The sequence below is a fragment of the Micrasema longulum genome, unplaced genomic scaffold, assembly GCF_059751315.1.
Source record: "Micrasema longulum isolate JH-2025_06_02 unplaced genomic scaffold, ASM5975131v1 h1tg000431l, whole genome shotgun sequence".
Lineage (NCBI taxonomy): Eukaryota > Metazoa > Arthropoda > Insecta > Trichoptera > Brachycentridae > Micrasema > Micrasema longulum.
In genome coordinates, this window is record NW_028277631.1 from 721 (window position 1) to 18,815 (window position 18,095).

The 18,095-nt window shown below is 35.0% G+C and overlaps 2 protein-coding genes and 1 long non-coding RNA gene across 4 annotated transcripts in view; 2 read left to right on the forward strand and 1 right to left on the reverse strand.

The window, feature by feature from the left end:
- Positions 1-601: 601 nt before the first annotated feature.
- LOC148281611 (WD repeat domain phosphoinositide-interacting protein 2-like) lies at positions 602-13,084 on the forward strand. 2 transcript variants are annotated; one of them, XM_088226438.1, is made up of 5 exons: positions 602-1,134; positions 3,975-4,142; positions 5,368-5,537; positions 8,861-8,914; positions 10,072-13,084. In XM_088226438.1, the coding sequence occupies exons 1-5, from the start codon at positions 872-874 to the stop codon at positions 10,173-10,175; spliced, it is 759 nt and encodes a 252-aa protein (XP_088082564.1). In that variant the 5' UTR covers positions 602-871; the 3' UTR covers positions 10,176-13,084. The 2 variants fall into 2 exon arrangements, with proteins under 2 accessions (XP_088082564.1, XP_088082565.1); XM_088226439.1 differs by lacking the exon at positions 8,861-8,914 and having other exon boundaries at positions 824-1,134.
- A 307-nt stretch (positions 13,085-13,391) lies between these two features.
- LOC148281612 (uncharacterized) lies at positions 13,392-15,771 on the forward strand. The gene is made up of 2 exons (XR_015822315.1): positions 13,392-14,186; positions 15,433-15,771. It is a non-coding gene; the product is annotated as an uncharacterized LOC148281612 (long non-coding RNA).
- The window catches only part of Npl4 (nuclear protein localization 4), a 56,984-nt gene continuing 54,520 nt past the window's right edge, over positions 15,632-18,095 (reverse strand). The window contains exons 11-12 of the mRNA XM_088226425.1: positions 17,339-17,473; positions 15,632-16,002 (exon numbers count right to left, since the gene is read on the reverse strand). Coding sequence (XP_088082551.1) covers positions 17,350-17,473 — 124 coding nt within the window. The 3' untranslated portion in view covers positions 15,632-16,002; positions 17,339-17,349. The remainder of the gene's footprint in view (positions 16,003-17,338; positions 17,474-18,095) is intronic.

Sequence of the window (18,095 nt, forward strand, 5' to 3'; positions counted from 1 at the left end):
GGATTTCTGCAGTGGAGTTTGAACTGCTTTTAGATTTAGTAAAACATGCACTCATTTTCTTGTCACGATTCCTGTACAATTGTGGTTAACATTTCATAAAAAATCCTTTTCCTTATAAAGATTTATTTATTGAAAATTTTTCTCATCTGTCCATTGTCGTACACTCATTTTATCAAATTAATTAAATCAATTTAAACACAAAAAAAATGCATTGCGCTCTTTGAGAGTGCTCTCGGCTCTTCTGACATTGACGGAAGACTGGAGACTAGATCTCGAGTGCGGGAATGAATATGTCCACTTGCGACACGTGTAGTCTAAGCGACCAGTAACAACTTGTCTCCGAGAGTGCTCTCAGGCCCATGTACATTTGTGAGTCTGGTCTCATGACTATTCTGTCTCAAGTGGACACTTACCCGTAATTATGGTTGAATTGTGTTTATTCACCTTATTTTAGTTTCCTTGTATGAGTTCACAGTGTAAATTCAAGATTAAAACCACAGCTATAATACCCCTTTTGATTCTGCTCTGGTAAGGAAAAAAATAGCTGCGTAATATTATTACAAAAGTACCTACACCTTTCCGAAAAATGTTTATAAAGCCTGTCTTTCTTCAGTTTCGAATGTTCACTATAAATTTTTGAAAACTGATTTACAAATATTTAATATTTCTTTACGATCAAACCTCGAAAATAACAAAAGAATCTTTAAAAGCTTTCATTGTAGTCCTCACTGCAATAGACACTAGCCACCAAATATACATGGGCAGTACATTTACTTTATTCTAGTTGCCCTGCATGATAGCAAGGAATAAGTGCCTAGTATTAAAAATATATTAATTAGAACATGTTCCGTGTTATCAGCACGCGAAGACCATGATCCCGGCGCACGACTCCCCCCTGGCGGCGCTGGCGTTCAACAGCACGGGCACTCGCCTGGCGACGGCCAGCGAGAAGGGCACCGTGATCCGCGTGTTCAGCGTGCGCGAAGGCACGCGCCTGTTCGAGTTCCGGCGCGGCGTGAAGCGCTGCGTGTCCATCTCCTGCCTGGCCTTCTCCATGTGCTCGGCGTACGTGTGCTGCTCCTCCAACACGGAGACCGTGCACGTTTTCAAGCTGGTGGAACCCACCAAGGAACTGTGAGTAGCGCAAGATGTGTATTTTACCGATAGTGATTAATCACCAATCCAACTGGATCTAACTAGATCTGTAGGATTTTTGCTGGTAGATGCAGGGAACTCCGACCCCAATTGGAGCGACAGAAGATAACGATGTAGTGCTTCGATGTGTGTATTTTACATGTTGAATAATACAGAACTAGCGACTGGAGCGTGAGAGTTACTGATTGAACTTTGTGACTTGGTAACTAAGGGTGCTTCTGCTTATATACTAATGAGGAAGTTTGGTGATTCTTTTTTATTTGTTAATTAATAAGTTTTAATAATTAAACAAAGCCAAAGAAAATTGAAAGATATTTCTATGTATGGTATTATCAGCGCTATGATTTTTGTTAAGTTTTGTGATTTTGAAATTAATCCGCTTGTGACGTTACAAATTCTCTACATTGAGGTGGGTTCGCTACTTGGTAACCGGAAACGTGTCACAACACTCTGTCACTGGTTGATTTCGGAGAACTAGTGTACTAGTGACGTCATTCAATGTAGTTAATTTTTATGAATTGTTTCCTAAATTTTTGAGATACTTCCCCGAACAATAATTATGTGCTCTAATTTTTACCGCGCGTAAGAAAAAAAAAAATTATTTCCAATTTCCCATTACACTCAACTTCCTCATTGTCCATTGTGTTATCTTTACTTCCAATCAGAATTTTTCTATTTCCCTGACCGTCAGCAATTTGAAATCAGTAATTTTGATGTTTTAATTATTTATAACCAGAAAATGTGTAATTCTCCTTCCACACTGTCCTTATGACGATAGTATGTCAGATGACAATTGGCATTGATTTCCGAGTGAGTCCCACATACCTATTACACCCCCCGAAGTACACTGTGGTATGTCTTAATCGGCCCTTTCGCAGGAGAGCAAAAACAAACTTTGAAAAAAATTATAAATGCTCGTTTTTCACAAAAGTAGACCGAATGCTGTCGAAATACGATCATTCAGGCGAGTGTGCAGTAAAACTATGTACTTTGGTGCACAAGTGTTGAGATCTAAACGAGTTTGGAGAAATTTATGTTTCGTTTTCCATTGTTAGTTTTTAGATTTAAAATTCGTACGGCGAACAATTCTAAATGACTAACATTATTCGAATGCCGTAAAAATCATTTTGACTTTCTGTATTTTGCTTCATCATCATTCCCTTTCCGCACCTAATAGTGCATAGGGCACTGCATTAGCACACCAATAGGTAAGATGAGCAGTCTTACGCATCAGGTACCAGTCCAGGGACTAAGAAATATTTTAGTGTGAAAACACCCTTTTAAATAAATATTTCATATCAACCATGTCGGGAATCGAACCCGAGACCTCTCGCATGATAGGCCAACGCGTTGATTATTACACCACGGGGCCAACGAGTATTTTGCTTACCCATACTTAAATAATACCTACCTACTTTTATGTAGTATTTTATCTTTATTTATGTATGTCTATAAAGCATAATGTAATTCGACACTTCAAATTTAAAAAAAATATATTTGTTTATTTGAGAAGTACATAACTTAATTTTAAGTTTGTACCGGTCATGTAAAAGCCGTTATATTTAAATAAATTATTAAGGCTGAGATAAGCATTATCGACAAAATCAAGAAAGGAGTTCTGCTTTGGTTTGAACATGTAGAGCCAATGAACAGTGGAAGAACGGCTAAAACTATTTACCATGCGAATGTTGAATGTTGACTGGAAGAATTATGTTTCGATTCTGCTTAAATTATTAGAGAATTCTGTCAGTACATTGCGTGCATGAAGTAGGTTGAGATAATAATGGTGTGGTCATGTACTTTAGCCCAAATATCCACTGATAACATTAGTGCGGTTGTTAACCGAAGATTAGTGACATACATATTATTTAAAAATTTTATACTTCACAAGAATACTCGATGTAATTGAATTAACAATGTATTCGTCACTTCAACTTCCTAGGGAATAAGGGTTTGCCTTTGTATTCAAGCTGATAAATAATATAGTTCTGTGTGTGAAATAGAACCAGAACCCTGGACGATGTTTTTGACTCGATGGCTGCTCTCGGATAAAAATACTGAAGAAAATCGAGTGGAGATAAAGTCTGCCTCGTTGTGTAGTGGTTGACGCATTCGCCTATCATTCTCCGCGTCCTGGGGTCGAACTCTGGCAAGGTAGATGTGATATGTTGATTTTAAAGGTTGTTTAAATGGCATATTTCATTATATTTTTTTATTAAAATGTACAATACAGCACTACCGCCAATTACAATGTACAAAAATTGTATTATTAGGTAATTATAAAAATATGTTTTTAAAAAACAGCGCAATAGAATTTTAAGGTTCAACATATAAAGACGAATACATTGTGATACGTAGTTAGAGAGAAACAGCCTAAAGCTGGTAATCCCAGCATGAAAAAGATCATTCTCCCCACAGGCATCATCAACAGTAAATTTGTCCCGCTTTCTGGAAGAACAAACGGTCTGTGTTGCCCAGTTCTTAAATAGTCGCTCGGTACGTATAATTTTATGCGTTCCAGAAGTTTGAAGGCCATCATAAGCGTGGCAATGCTCCTTCTGGCCCGCAGACTTGTGATACCGAGCATACCTAAAACGAACAATGCTGGGTACTGCAATGGGTAATATCCATACTCTCTCATGTAGAGGTAACGATGAAACTTCTTCTGTATTGTAAGTGTAAGACTGATCACCTCACCTTCATCTAACACATGATCGAAACACGCTGCGTATGCACTACTGGGTTTCAACCCAGCCTTGTCCACAAACATTTGTATAATGTCAAGAACTGTAGTAAGGATCCATCGTGTCTCGTTGCAGTCCCCGGCAGCCGGAGGAGAGCGGCTGGATGGGCTACCTCAGCAAGGCCGTGTCAGCGGGAGCCACGTACCTGCCAGCGCAGGTCACCGACGTGTTCTGTCAGGGCCGCGCCTTCGCCAGCGTGCACCTGCCTGTGGCGGGCGTAAGGAACGTCTGCGCCATCACCACGTATGTATCGCACTCGCACCGACCGCCTTATTCCTAGTTCAAAACTATACTTCGGCGTAAAATATTTCCATGTCCCTATTTCTATCTAGATTTTAAAAATGTCAAATGAATCTCATGTACATCAATAAAGGTTTCAGCTCTTTAACTTCACAAAAATCAACAGATCATACATAGGCAAAATGGTTGAATACGCACTTTCACAGAGATAGGTACTGCCCATTGTCAACCCCATTTTTAAGCCAAGATTCGTTAGTTTGGAGAAACAATTACACAGTTTGGGAATTCCCCTAATATTAGTGACAAAACTTATTGCCATATGAATAAATATTTCATATTTAGAATGCCATAATAATAAAATAGTAAAAATAAATCAGTTGGCAAGCGCGCGCCCACGTCTCATCGCCGTAATGATGCGCTGAATGGCGGCATCGTCCATAGAAAGCAACTCTTCAGCGACAGATTGAACTTTTTGAAAAAATATTCAGTTCAAATTTAGTCTCATGTTCAAAACATTGTATATAATGTTGTGCTCTGATTCAGTTGATATTTCAAAGTCGGCAGCTTACTGTCTTATAGTCGCTCGACGATCTTCAAGCGCTATTTTTTAAACTTTTTACGATTATTTTTATTTCTTCCGAAATTGATGTGGCCGGACGACAAAGATGAGGCAAGTCTTCAATCGCTTCTTAGCCCTCTTTAAACACTTTGTACCACTCGTATGCCTGTGTTTTCTACAAAGCAGATTCCCCGTAGGCTTTTTGTAACATTTTCAATGCGTTTTCGCTTGAAATTTCATTGGAAAGACGAAACTTAATGTAAATATTTTGCTCAACTAATTTTGACCTAGTAAAATTTGCAGAACATACGATTAACTTGTTTATACAGCTGCCACAAAAAAAACTACATGACAGATCGCACTAAAAATTGACACGTATGTCTATGACAGTCCTTTCAACCTTAAGGGAAAAAAATACCCCTAAGTGTGATTTTTTTCAATTACAAAGTCTAATTCAAATTGAAACATAATAGTATATAATGCGCCAAGTAAGTAAAACAGCAAAGTAGGGCATTCCAATAATGAATAGTATAATTATTTTACTATTACGCATTGTTAAATTAATCTTCATAATGTTTTTTTATTTTATTTTTGGACCATGTTATTTCGAGACCGTGTAAAACGAGGTTCCAGTGCATTTACATTTACTAAAAAAAAAATTTGTGTCAGTTTGTCGAAGCAGCTGCGGTTGCTGGTGGCGTCAGCTGAGGGCATCCTGTACATGTACAGTATGGACCCCGTGGAGGGGGGGGACTGTCCACTCGTCAAGCAGCACCGCATCGCCGGGCCCGCCATCACGGCCGCTCCCTCTGCCCAGCCCCTGCCTATTCAGGCCAAGGGTGAGTGCCCCAACCACTCTACTTTACTTACCACTAAATTAGTCAACAGGTATAGCTTTGTATATTTTTATTTAATCAAAATAATATACAGTGAAACCTTAATTTGATTTTTTATGGGTTAAACGGGTTGTCTGTGTCCGGGCAGTTCTGTGTGTGAAATAGAACTGAAATCGTGGACGAGTGTTTGACTCAGTGGCTGATCTCAAGTGAAAATCTCGAAAAAAACATCCGCCTCGTAGTGTAGCGGTCGGCGCATTCGATTCCCAGTAAAATATTTGTTTTTTAAGATGGTTTTCCACTGAAATATTTCAATGTGAAGTTAAAATTTATCTACGAAGTAAAATTAAGTTTTCTGTATGAAAAATCTAATATGTTTACAATTTTTTTCTGAACGTGTTCATTGACAGGTTAGTGACGAAGATACTTTGAACTTTTTTTTTACAAATATTCACATTTATATACATAAATATCGAATGTTAGTTTATACTATCTCGATATGTACCAATGAACATAGCATTTGGAATCACAGCCTTGAAACGTATCTATAAAGCATTTCATTTAACAATTCGATGCCCTATGCACCACCGGGTGTGGATAAGGTTTTGATGATAGTGATGAGAATGACATGGGAGTTATGGTATTTTGGGATCCTAATTTAAGTCTCATACACACTTGGAACTATTTTTATAGCAATATAAATGCATCACATTATGACATGTGTAAATACCTAATAAAATAAAACAATAAAAAATATTATTATTCATTCAAATATGTATGAAAATAACACATTTATTTGTTATTAATTTCACCTTTTTTTTATTGTTCTGATATTGTAGATAAATAATGAATGACAGTTTGAGCTACTTTATAGATATTAAAATAATTTGATAAAAAAATATTGCTATTTGATAAAAATAAGGATTTTAAAAATATTATGTACCAAATGCACGAGAATTGGGGTTGTTTTTATGAAATTTACGAAAATTAAATAGGACAGCGATAAATAAATAGTGTTATGGCGAGTAAAATGTTAATTCCGGATATACGTATTCAATGAAGGTTTCACTGTATTATATTTCACCAAATATTTACAATATTGAGTAAGATTCCCATGATAGGGAATATTTTGATTTTCAAAGTCAAAACAAAAATAAAAAGAGGGTAAATAAAATGATACACAATAATGATACAAAAATTTATGGAAATAATTTTATATAAAGTTCATACTTGGGAAAAGAAACTAAGATGATACGCATAATCTTAAGGTGGTTGGTTTTTTTTTGTAGTTTTTGTTAAGAGATAGATAGTACTGTCCTGTACACATTTAAATTTTCTTTGTCATATCTTTAACATCATCCGTTTATCTCTATTTTTGAACTGGATAGAGGCTCTGACAATGAGGAAGTTCTGTGAATTTAAAAAATATATTTGTCAATAGACTATCAAACTAACCCAATTTTTTTTTTTAGTTTTGTTTTGTCGTCGCTATGTTTTTTATTTATTATGAAGTTTTGTAATTTTGAAATTCCTCCGCCCGTGACGTCACTAATTGTCGTCGGTGAGCTAGCTCCCTGGAAACCGGAAATCTATCACAACACTCGGGTGATTCGAAAGAACTTTTGACGTAGTTCATTTTTATTAAAATATTTTTTTTCATTCATTTTGTAGAAACTTCGCCATACAATTAAATGCGCTGATTTTTACCGCATGTCAGAAAACATTTTTATATACTTTTTCCCATACCACTGAACTTCCTCATTCTCGAATATTCTTATTAGTTTTAGCTACACTGTATGGACAGTTTGTTTACATTACCTTTTTTTATTTATTTAAATTTCACATTATTAACTTGTAGGTTATTTCGGTGATAGTTTGAGGCACCTGTAACGTTATTTTGATGTTCGGTTTTATTATTATTATCTTAATCCAGGTTTACACACGTAATCACAATGACTGTAATTTGTACTCACATATGTAGTATTTTGTAGTAAGATTAATTATTTATTATCTCTTTCAGAAGATAAATGTATGTGCACAAGTAAATAGTTCTGAAATATATTTTACCTGTGAATGTCCTTTTTTTTCACTTGCCTTTTTAACTGTTGTTTTTAATAATTTATACTTTTGAAATGTTGGTTTTGTAATGCTATTTATTATTTGCTAGTATTTTTCGCTTAACAGTGCACGTTCTGGTGTGATTTCTATATTACGCACTTATCTCCTGTTGGACTGTCTATGTAACTTTGGGTTGGGGCAATAACTTCGCTTCGCTTCTTCAGACTTCACATTTAGCCGTTTTTCCGCCAAGTAAATACATATTTATATTCCAGTACTGTAGATAGTAGAATAATTCTTCTCGTATTCAGTTGGAGTTTGCCTCACTTTACCGAGTGATATAGTTAATATAATCGTATATCTGTGTAATAAACATGTACAAGTCTCGCCATTGCCAATAACAACTAACGGCCGACCATTGATGCAAATTGGGTTACAATATTTTGCCCTTTTTGCGATGCCAGTTTGCCGTACATTGACAAAATTACCGTATTGTAATTCCCTTTTTATTATTTACCTAATTATTTATCCCCCCATTGTATATTTGTGTTGATTTGATTATATTATATGGTTCCCCATTATTCTCAGTTTTCCCTTATCATTTTCCTCATCCATTTTCTTTTATTTTCCGCTAAAAGTATTAAATAGTCTGCGATAATTTGTCAAGTGGAGTAAAACTAGGGGCCTGTGTTGGAAATGAAAACATCTTTTATTTTTCAGGTTCCTTTAATTTAAATATCTAATTCTTTAAGTATCTCGCTAAAGACGGTATTCTTTTTTGCTGTTGCGAATGAAATTACATACATGTATAAAAAATCCCCTCACTCGCAATATAGAATGTTCTTTAGTATGCTCAAATGTTGTTTTTGTGAGTTGTATTCAAACTAACGTAATCCCTATTAAATATTAATCTAACTCGCAGATTTAAACTCACTTATGACTAATGATTGTATTTTTTCTCTCTGATGTTATTTTGGCCAATGTATGTGATGACCCCGTACAAAATTATCTGCGCATCGCATATCGCCGATTACAGCGATGGAAAATGAAACCCTAATAGGACTCGTAAATGACGGGATATGGAAACTACCGTGGATCTCGCAGCCGATGAGGGGGCTCCGGCGTTAAAAGCGATACGAGTGTAGTCGTCACGTACATTGGCGCGACTTGCGGCGGAGCAGCTCGGGCCGGTGAACCTCCGCATCGTTCCATCCCCACCACTTCGCCCTGTTCCGTTCTGTTTGTAGTAAAGTTTTTTGTGTTTCAAGGAGGCAACACGTACGCAGGCGCTCTCAGAGGTCGTGACCCCGATCATATGTCAGGTACTGGTCAGTATTTTGAAAAAATCAAAAGCAAAACATTTAAAACAATCCACCAAAATCCCCTTTACGTAAATTCTCTCATTTTCTATCTGTCATCTCGGTTGCGGATTATTTTTTACAGACACAAAACGGGACATCGCCGAATAGAATTCAAATTTTCAATCTAACAATCCAACCCTGTCCGAGTGAGAAATCCTCTCTTCACTCGCTCGCAATTTTTACTGTCAATTAAATTCTCGACACTCGTCCAATGTGACGTGCCGGTGACAGTAATCCCACTCATTACTCTCCCAACTTTCAGCTCAATATGACAAATAGTAAACCGAACAAAACCGAGTGAGAAGCCTTTGATTATTTCAAGATGAAGTATTTCTAAAATAAGAAGAACACAATGTACGTGTTTTACACATTTTGTTAATGTAGAATTTGTAAAATAGTTTTGTAATGCTTATATATGGAACTAAGAATGTCTCTTCAGCCTCCGCCATAGTGGGGAGTGATTCAAGGAGCTAAACAGACTGAAGTATTCCACCTTATCTTAGTTCGTCGCCTCCTCCGTATTTCACCATCCACCTACAGCACCCACAGTACCCCTCCCCTCCCGGCATTGCTTATTCCCATTACATATTATTTTATACGCTTATATTAGTTTGTTTCATTTTTATCTAGAAATAGTCACCCCGAAATCATCTCCTTTTTAACTACATATACTAACAGTATCAAGTATAAAATCTTACTTAACATTAGATTTTTATTCAAGGCAAACTCATTTTGTGAATGAATATAGACAATGTATTTACTTCACAGGTGAACACGTAATTAGACTTTTTTTAATATTGAATCATCAGTTGTTAACATCAGTGGTAAATCGACACTAATCACCAATGTTTCACTTTATTATTTTTCTTTCTTGTCTCGAACGAGTTTGCTCGCTTTTATGATATAAATAAATGTATCTTGATATTTATGGAAAATCAGTATATTAACCGCTGGTTTCAAAACCTCGATGAATATAATCATGTCTGAACAATTCCTAATCGAGTAATGGTAATAAGAAATAAAAGGAAGCAAGCTCTAATTATAAGATTGCCGGTGCGACAAACGCGAGATTAACCCGTGATTGTGTTTGTCCATTTTCATTTGCTCGGATCGTGCAGAGTCGGAGAAATTCCACGAGATGACCACGGCGGCCGACTCTCCGCCGCGGGGAGGCTTCAAGTTGGACGATGACCGAGAGTTCCCTCCCGTGTCCCAGGACTAAATGTCGCCGCCCGGACCAGACTTTGCCATCCGGACTGGACATCACCACCCTGGGCCCGGACGCCTGATTTACTGTCGACGCTACGTGCAACAATCATTCTACTCCGTTACTTCTCCTCGACAAAAATACGTGTATTGCTTTTTATTTATTATTCTCTTACTTAGGCCCGAATTATTCTTCATTCTTATATTATTAAACACTTGTAATAAAAGGTCGATAAAGTCATCAAACAAACACTGATTAACATCTAATTGTGATCTTTAAATGAAAATCTCTGTATTCATCTTAAATTCAATACTTATATCATTATTATTAATATTATTCGGAGGTAAGTTGAGAAAAATAAGGTTGAAACATTTTTTTTAACTTATACAAGAAAAAGCTCTCATAAATGTCTACTCTGACTTTATTGGCCGGTGATGATTGTCATTTTATGGTTAGTTTCATATTATTTTTACTATACAGTTGACTCAATTTAACAGGGTCAGGTTTACTTATTAAAAAAAAAATACACCGCAAGATAAATTCTGCAATCACCAATCTTTAGTTAGAAAAAATATTTTTTGCAATGAAAATAATTAATGGTATTTTTTTCTGCCCTGATTCTGATTAATTGATGTCGCCTTGAAACAGTTTATTTTATAGTTATCTTATAAAATCCTCAATATTTCAATTATGTAATTAATATTTTTATTTTAATACTTTTATTTAATGTGTGTTTGTTGATTCGTCAGGCCCGTCACCAATTTTCAAAACATTCTATATCGACTATGGTAGATATTAATTTTTAAAATGGCTATTTTGTTTACATTTCACATTTCAAATCCGTTTGCGCTTTATCATTATTTGAATCACTTCACTTGTTACAAAAATATATCAAACATTTCCGCTCGGTAAAGACTCGTATAGCCAGTCGGATATGTTGAATAAAAGAGTTAGTTGAATATGTATTGTAAAATTCCCTCATAATATTATATCAATTGTAAATGTGTCAGTTAGTGTTAGAGGGTGTGAATGAAAAATGTTTTAAGACTCTGGTAAAATTGTAAATAATTTTAAATTGTAATGTAATATTATCAAATGTAGTAGTTAGGTTTCACCTTGTCATTTTGTATCAAGGTGTCATGATGCTTAGCATAATAACAAGAGATGGGAGATCTCTGTTCGTTTTATTTTTGAAAACTTATCAAGGCCATTTTTCAACATGTCGAGACACAAAAATGATGAAATGTTATATTTTAAGATTAGCGCGAGACAAAAAGGAAAGTCGGCTTAGAAAAATCGGTGTTTATCGTTTAAATGAATGCTTTCCTCCGAAGTCTCGCGCTCACATATACGCTAGAGGCCTTTTTGAAAATTACTTTCAAGGACTATAAAAATAAAAAGGTAGATTTTGAGTTATGAAGGTAAATGTACGTATAATGTAACTTCCCGAGAAGTTGATGTCTACAGTACGGAGCTTAATATTTCACCTGTTGTAATAGTTAGATGTCAACATGTTGTAGATTGCTGTCTGCATGCGCCAAAAAAATATTAAATTAATAAAAATAGAGGAGTTGTAAATAGTTGCCCTTTACAATATTTGAGTGAGAACGCAATATCAGGGCGAAATTAGGTCTTAATAATATAATTACATTTCTTCACCTACTTAAAATAAGAATATATTTTTTCCTAAAATATAAATAACTCCCCAAATATTTTGTTGACAATCTCTTAACATACATTATCAAGTGTACATTTTTATGTTTAAGTAATAAAGTGAATATTGTGGAAATCATGTTTTTATTGAACGACGACCGACGCATCGTGAGAAAAACTTTACTCTCTTCACTCTCTTCGGACACTGAAATTCTAATACAATAATTCTATTTAATAAAAAAACGACTGAAGCCAAATAATGAATGTCGAGTGTTTGGAGATGAGAAATTAGATCGCATATTGGGGCTACTTTGATTTAAAAAAATCTACAATAACTTAGTCGAGATCGGAATGGACCAAAACCAGACAAATTATATTTTGGTAACATCGTTTTTCCGAAAAAAATAAACAGTACAATCTAGAAATATTGTCGGTTTGATTTGGGCGTGCTGCGCTTCTAAAATTGAATTGTAAATAGCGGATTATTTTACACCTTCACATGTTAATGTATATTAAAAATAAACTTGTACAGCAAATCCAAAATTATTTCACTCAAAAATATATAAATGTGATCCAATACATGCGGCAAATTTAGTTTTAATTCTTTTGTAACGTATTCCCCTTCTAGAATTATAACCTTACCAAAATATTGTGATTTTTTTATTGTTTCCTTTGTAAATTGTGTCAATTCTGCGGCAGATTTGCCAAACATACGAAAACACGCGACTCGTTTGTTGTTAGAGTAAAAGAAAGAGTAATTTCTTAATGTTTTGAGTATGTCCAAATGTTGGCAGACTGGCTGGATTTCCTCCCTAGGGAGTTATTTAGACCTAAATTTGTTGCAACAGAGAGGGAAAACATTTTTGAGAAGGGAATATGTAAGTCTAAGAATGTACAAGGCTTATGACATGTCCGGCTGGTTTGAGTAGCCACTTTACACGCTGTGTAACATTCACCATTCTGGCTATGTTTGTCCCTGTAAATGCCTAGCCTTCCATATTCCCTTCCCCAAAATGTTTTCCGTCTCCGTTGCATCAAATTTAGAGTAATTTCTTAGCTTATTTGTACGTCTCTCGGTCGAGTCCCATTGCCTTATTGACATTGTAATTTATTTAATGTATTCTGTATATATACATAGAGAAAGAGACGAGAATTGAGATGTTTATGTGTTGATCAACACAAATTTGTGCAGTTTCCTCATTGTTTTTCCTTATATTTTGCTGCTCATGTGTTGCAAAAAAAAGAAATAAAATTTTTACACAAAACTGAAATTATGTGCTCGTTATTTTTACCTATCCATAAGAAAAACGTTACTGCAAATTATGAAGACAAAGGAAGAATGCAAATATTGAAAATGGTCTGTAGGTCTCTTACAAAAACATGATTAATTAAATTTTAAAAAACCTAAATCAATAACAATCCAGGATCTTTGAAAAATATACATTGAGAAAAAAATTAATGAAAAACCACCGAAGACGAGAAAGGTCCTGCCTAAACATAATTCTAGCTAGTCGGGACATGAAACAAAGAACCTCTGTGCATTGTAAAAACAGTGAAAGGAGGAAATGAAAAAAAATACTTGGCATACAAATATTTTTATTTTCCTAGTCATATAAAATTAGAATTCTAATTTCTGACAATATTATCCCCGCCGCGCCGGTCAATGCCATTACAATACATACAGTGTGCGATTTAGGAAAATAAAACAATGAACGTAACAATTAAAATTATGAAAATAATATCTTCCAATTAAAATAAATAATTATTTAGAAATAGTCAAAATGATTCTTATAAAGATCAGAACTACATATATAATTAATTTGTATTTTCAGCAATTTCAGACAACTTTTTTTACTTTAGAAAGTATTTGGGAAGTGTTCTTTTGTGGAGTATTTTAAGAAATTAATTTTTAATTTTTTTCTAAAACAGATCCTGCTGTCATTTAAATTTTCACAATCGATTACTAAATCTGAAAGTTGTTGAAATACATGTTGGTTGACTGGGAAAATTTGCACCGCCCCAAATAAAACCTGTGTTGATGTAAATAATTTATCGATGCTCAATTATATTTGTCGGAGGTCAAATTGATTCACACCTAATCACATTTTAGTTTGCAACACAGATTTTTTGCGATCAATTAATTTTATAATCTTTTCTTTGTTAAAATCAGTAGGCCTTTAATAGACATATATTAGAAGAAATGATAATGGCATTATATGATAGCAATACACAGGATTGAAATAAAAAGCAAAAAGTTTTTGTTTTGAAAGGCACAATAAAAAAAAATATGAAAAAAACAAGAAAACTAATATGAAACTCTTTCAGTTCCTGAACTTAATTGAGAACAATAAATTCAATTATGTTTAACACATTGTAGTCGGGCGCTTCGAACAATAGACTCTAGCCTATAGCGGGTGTTTTTCGCGATTAGCGCAAAAATATATCGCTTTCTTAAAATTGACACAATTTCTAAACCAAATAATATTTTCGATCGAAATTTTCAAAGAAATCATATTTGACATTTGATCATCAAAAATAAATAAATTTAGGTAAAAAGTGGTCAATAATTGGTTTTACTTTGCATAATCGGTCGGAACTATCTATGATTTCTTCATTGTTAGAAAAATGCCACGCTTTCCATATCTGCCGAAACCGGTCTCTGGACATCGTTTTAGCAAAATAAGGAGTTTCGGTTGTTGGTTCAGTAGACCAGTACTCGTCCCTTATATCCTTTCGAACTTGTCCCATCAAAATAATCAGCCCCAAAAACTTTTTCATTTCTTTCAAAGTAATATTTTTCCACTTTCCCGATTTTTTATATAATTTGTAATTATGTGAGTTTTGGTGGTAATATCTATTAGATTCGTTTATAAAATATTCAAACAAATCATCACCGATAAATAACTCTATCGCATCACTTACAGTTTGAGGACAATGGACATTTGAATTCAAACCGCAGCGGCCTAAAAACGATTCCAGAACTGGAGGATTATCAAACGATGACCACTCGTCCACATCCTCATCTGAGCTCGTCTCCGAATCAGAATCACTTTCAATAGTGCGACGGTGAAACGTTCTAGGTCTTGGTATTTGTTCATCATCACTCGGTTCTTTGTCTGACAACTCTTCAATGTCATCATTCCATGAACAATTAGATAAATTGTCGGCATACACTTCATCGTCACTATCATTGGCTTGTAAAGACATTTTTGTAGGGGTAACGTCCTATACAATGCTAATATATTCAAATAAGAAAATACCAAACAGTAAACAAAACAGTGCGAGCGGTATGAAAAATAGTCCAATACGTGAAATGACTCAAACTAAACTGGAGATTGAGATCGCATAAAACTCTAGATTTCTGGCGACGCCTTTACAAGTGGCACACTAGCCAATCCGGACAAGGCATCTCAAATAACGTCGACAGACTGTCGCCTAGCACCCCAGGTAGCAAATCACCCTTCAAGGCGTTTTATTTCACGCTGATAACAAACCCGTTTAATGCCGTTTCCCGCCAACAACCGACAGTCGACAAAAACGGCATTTGCCGTGTCCCGCGGTTGACCGACAGTCCGCGAAAAACGGCAAATGCCGTGTCCCGACGACAATGTGTTAACAGAAAATGTAGTCCAAAGAAATGTATAAAAAGTACAATGCACTATTTTTGTACCTTTAAGGTCAAACAGCGCTAGAGTGGCACGGCAACATGAAATATTATTTTCATTGTTTTTGGATGAAACAAACTGCGCATTCGCTGATGACGCTGTAGTGCGGTTAGACCTTTAGGGTTAAATAGAGAGATAAAAAAAGTCTATGTATTCCAAAATTATTCTTTGTTTTGGCAGTAAGGCTTCTATTTGATTTTTAAAATCACATAAAATAATTTTATACAAAATATACATAAAACGTAATCAGACATTGAAAAAATGGAATCCCATCGTTAAGCTAGTCAAAACTCTGACAAACTGATGAATGTAATTCTTTATACAAAAGCTAAAAATCTTACTTTTAGAGCTTGTAAATTTACAAATACAACAATTGCAGTTGGTTGAGATTTGTTGAATAGTAGAATCGGACTATGTATAGAGTACTGCGCACCACACTCGGCTGGCAATGTACCTGCAGTGGGCCTGTCTGAGGAAGCTTCGGGATGTTGTTCCACCCTCCCGAGGAGGCGCCCAGCATACTCCTGAAACATGGCAAATTCAAGTAATGAAATTACAACAATGCACACGTTTGTCAAATATTCGCGTTAAAAAAATAAATAATCGGGAATGTTGCGTACCTATCATAAAATTAAACAATTCAGACCAAAATGGACGCTGAGTCGTTGGAACACTACACACCATCCCTTGGTAACTGCACATTTGTGCATCTACCATGTGTCAGGAATCAGCGAGCAGCATGTTAGCCACATGTCCGGAAGTAACTACCAATAATCTACAAAATCTACACTTCGAATATCTTTTTTTTGTTGCTAACCATAGTGAAAAGCATGAACACATGACAAATTATCTACACTGCTCAATGTTTATTTTTTGTAAATTTATTGATATGATTTTAAGTTGCTAGAATTCCACTTGTCCATGCACTTCATAGCTGCAGACGACTGGTAATCTAGCTTCAATATGTAAATATTATCAACTATCAAATAGGCGGCCTCCGTGGTGTAGTGACGCTTGACTCACACACGAAAGGTTCCGGGTTCGATTCCCGGTGAGAACACAAACATTAAAAAATGTTCTTTTTCCCAAGCCTGGGTGTTCTGTGATGTGATTCATCACTGTAATTGGGCCTCCTGGCCTGTTGTGCAAAAACAAATAAATCAAATACCTAAATTTTGTAAATCGGGTCTAGAATTTTAACAGTTTATGTGCTCAGTAGCTGCAAGACTAACTTTCATGTTTAAAAATGAGTTATTTAATTTTATTTAAATATTAAAACTTAACTTCACTGTGAAATTAAAACATAATGTAAATGGGGGCTAGATTTCTTAATTTCCGTGCGCTCTGCAGCTGCAAGACGTGCAGGGATATTAATTGATTGTACGGCGCCCTTGAAGTGATTTTCACAAAAATGGTGCTATATAAATTATTAAACTATAATAATAATACACTACGGGGCACCCTGCATTCTGGAGTAATACTTAACTGGTCAAGTTAGTGCTAAAAAATCTGGAAAAATGTTAAATCAACTTAGAAAAAAGTCTACGCTAAAGGGAAATAGTATTCTACACTATGAAAACATATGACATATCTTGCCTTATGTAAAGTTATACGGCGGAAAAAACTACAAAGTTAAAGTTCTTTTCAAAGTGAAATCTGTTCAGCTTTTAAATTTGAGACTTTCATAATAATTGTGGTGTTTTATTTTATTACCTACCCACCTACATAAGTTCTCGATAAAAGACTCGGTTGATGAAGAAATCATTACAAAATGTAATTCAAAGAGAAATAAGTAAGAAGTTGTAATATTTTAAATATATTTTATAGATTGATGTTGCATACGCCGGATTGTCTTCTTACCTCGAATGAAATTATCTCGGCAGGACGCAGATTTCGCAGGTGTCCTTGTGTGCGGGGTTGTGATACGTACAGTGGGGACACGTCCACACGGGACCTTCTTCCATTCCAGGAGCGGTTCCAGACGTCAGATCAGCGCTAAATAAACAAAATATTTAATACCATAACTCTTATTATTTTAAAACAATAACAGCTGTTATAACACTTTTACAGAAATAAACAAGTTGGATAAAACTGCATAATTGAAACAATACACGGGGAAAGCAAATACATGGAATGGAAACAGAAATATTGAAAATAAACAAAAAAAAAAGTAATAGAGATAGCTCACGCCTAAAACATGTGAATTTAAATCGAACAAATATGGTATGTACAACAACAATAATAAATGTTAAGACAATAATGAGGTAGTTCAGTGCCTAGGGAAATCGGACATAATGCTGCACGCGGCAAAAATTAGAGCATTTAATAGTAGGGCGAAATAACTAAAAAATGTATGAAAAAAAAATTATAAAAATGAACGACGTCACTATTTTGCAAAAATCAAGTATGCCGAGTAATTTCATGAATCACAAAACTTAAAAAAAATCATAGCGCACTGATAATACGATACATAAAAAAATATATAATTTTTTGCTAGTTTTATCGTTGAGAATTTGTGACGTCACAGGCGGATTAATTTCAAAATCACAAAACTTAACAAAAACCATAGCGCTGATAATACTATACATAGAAATATGTTTTAATTTTCTTTGGCTTA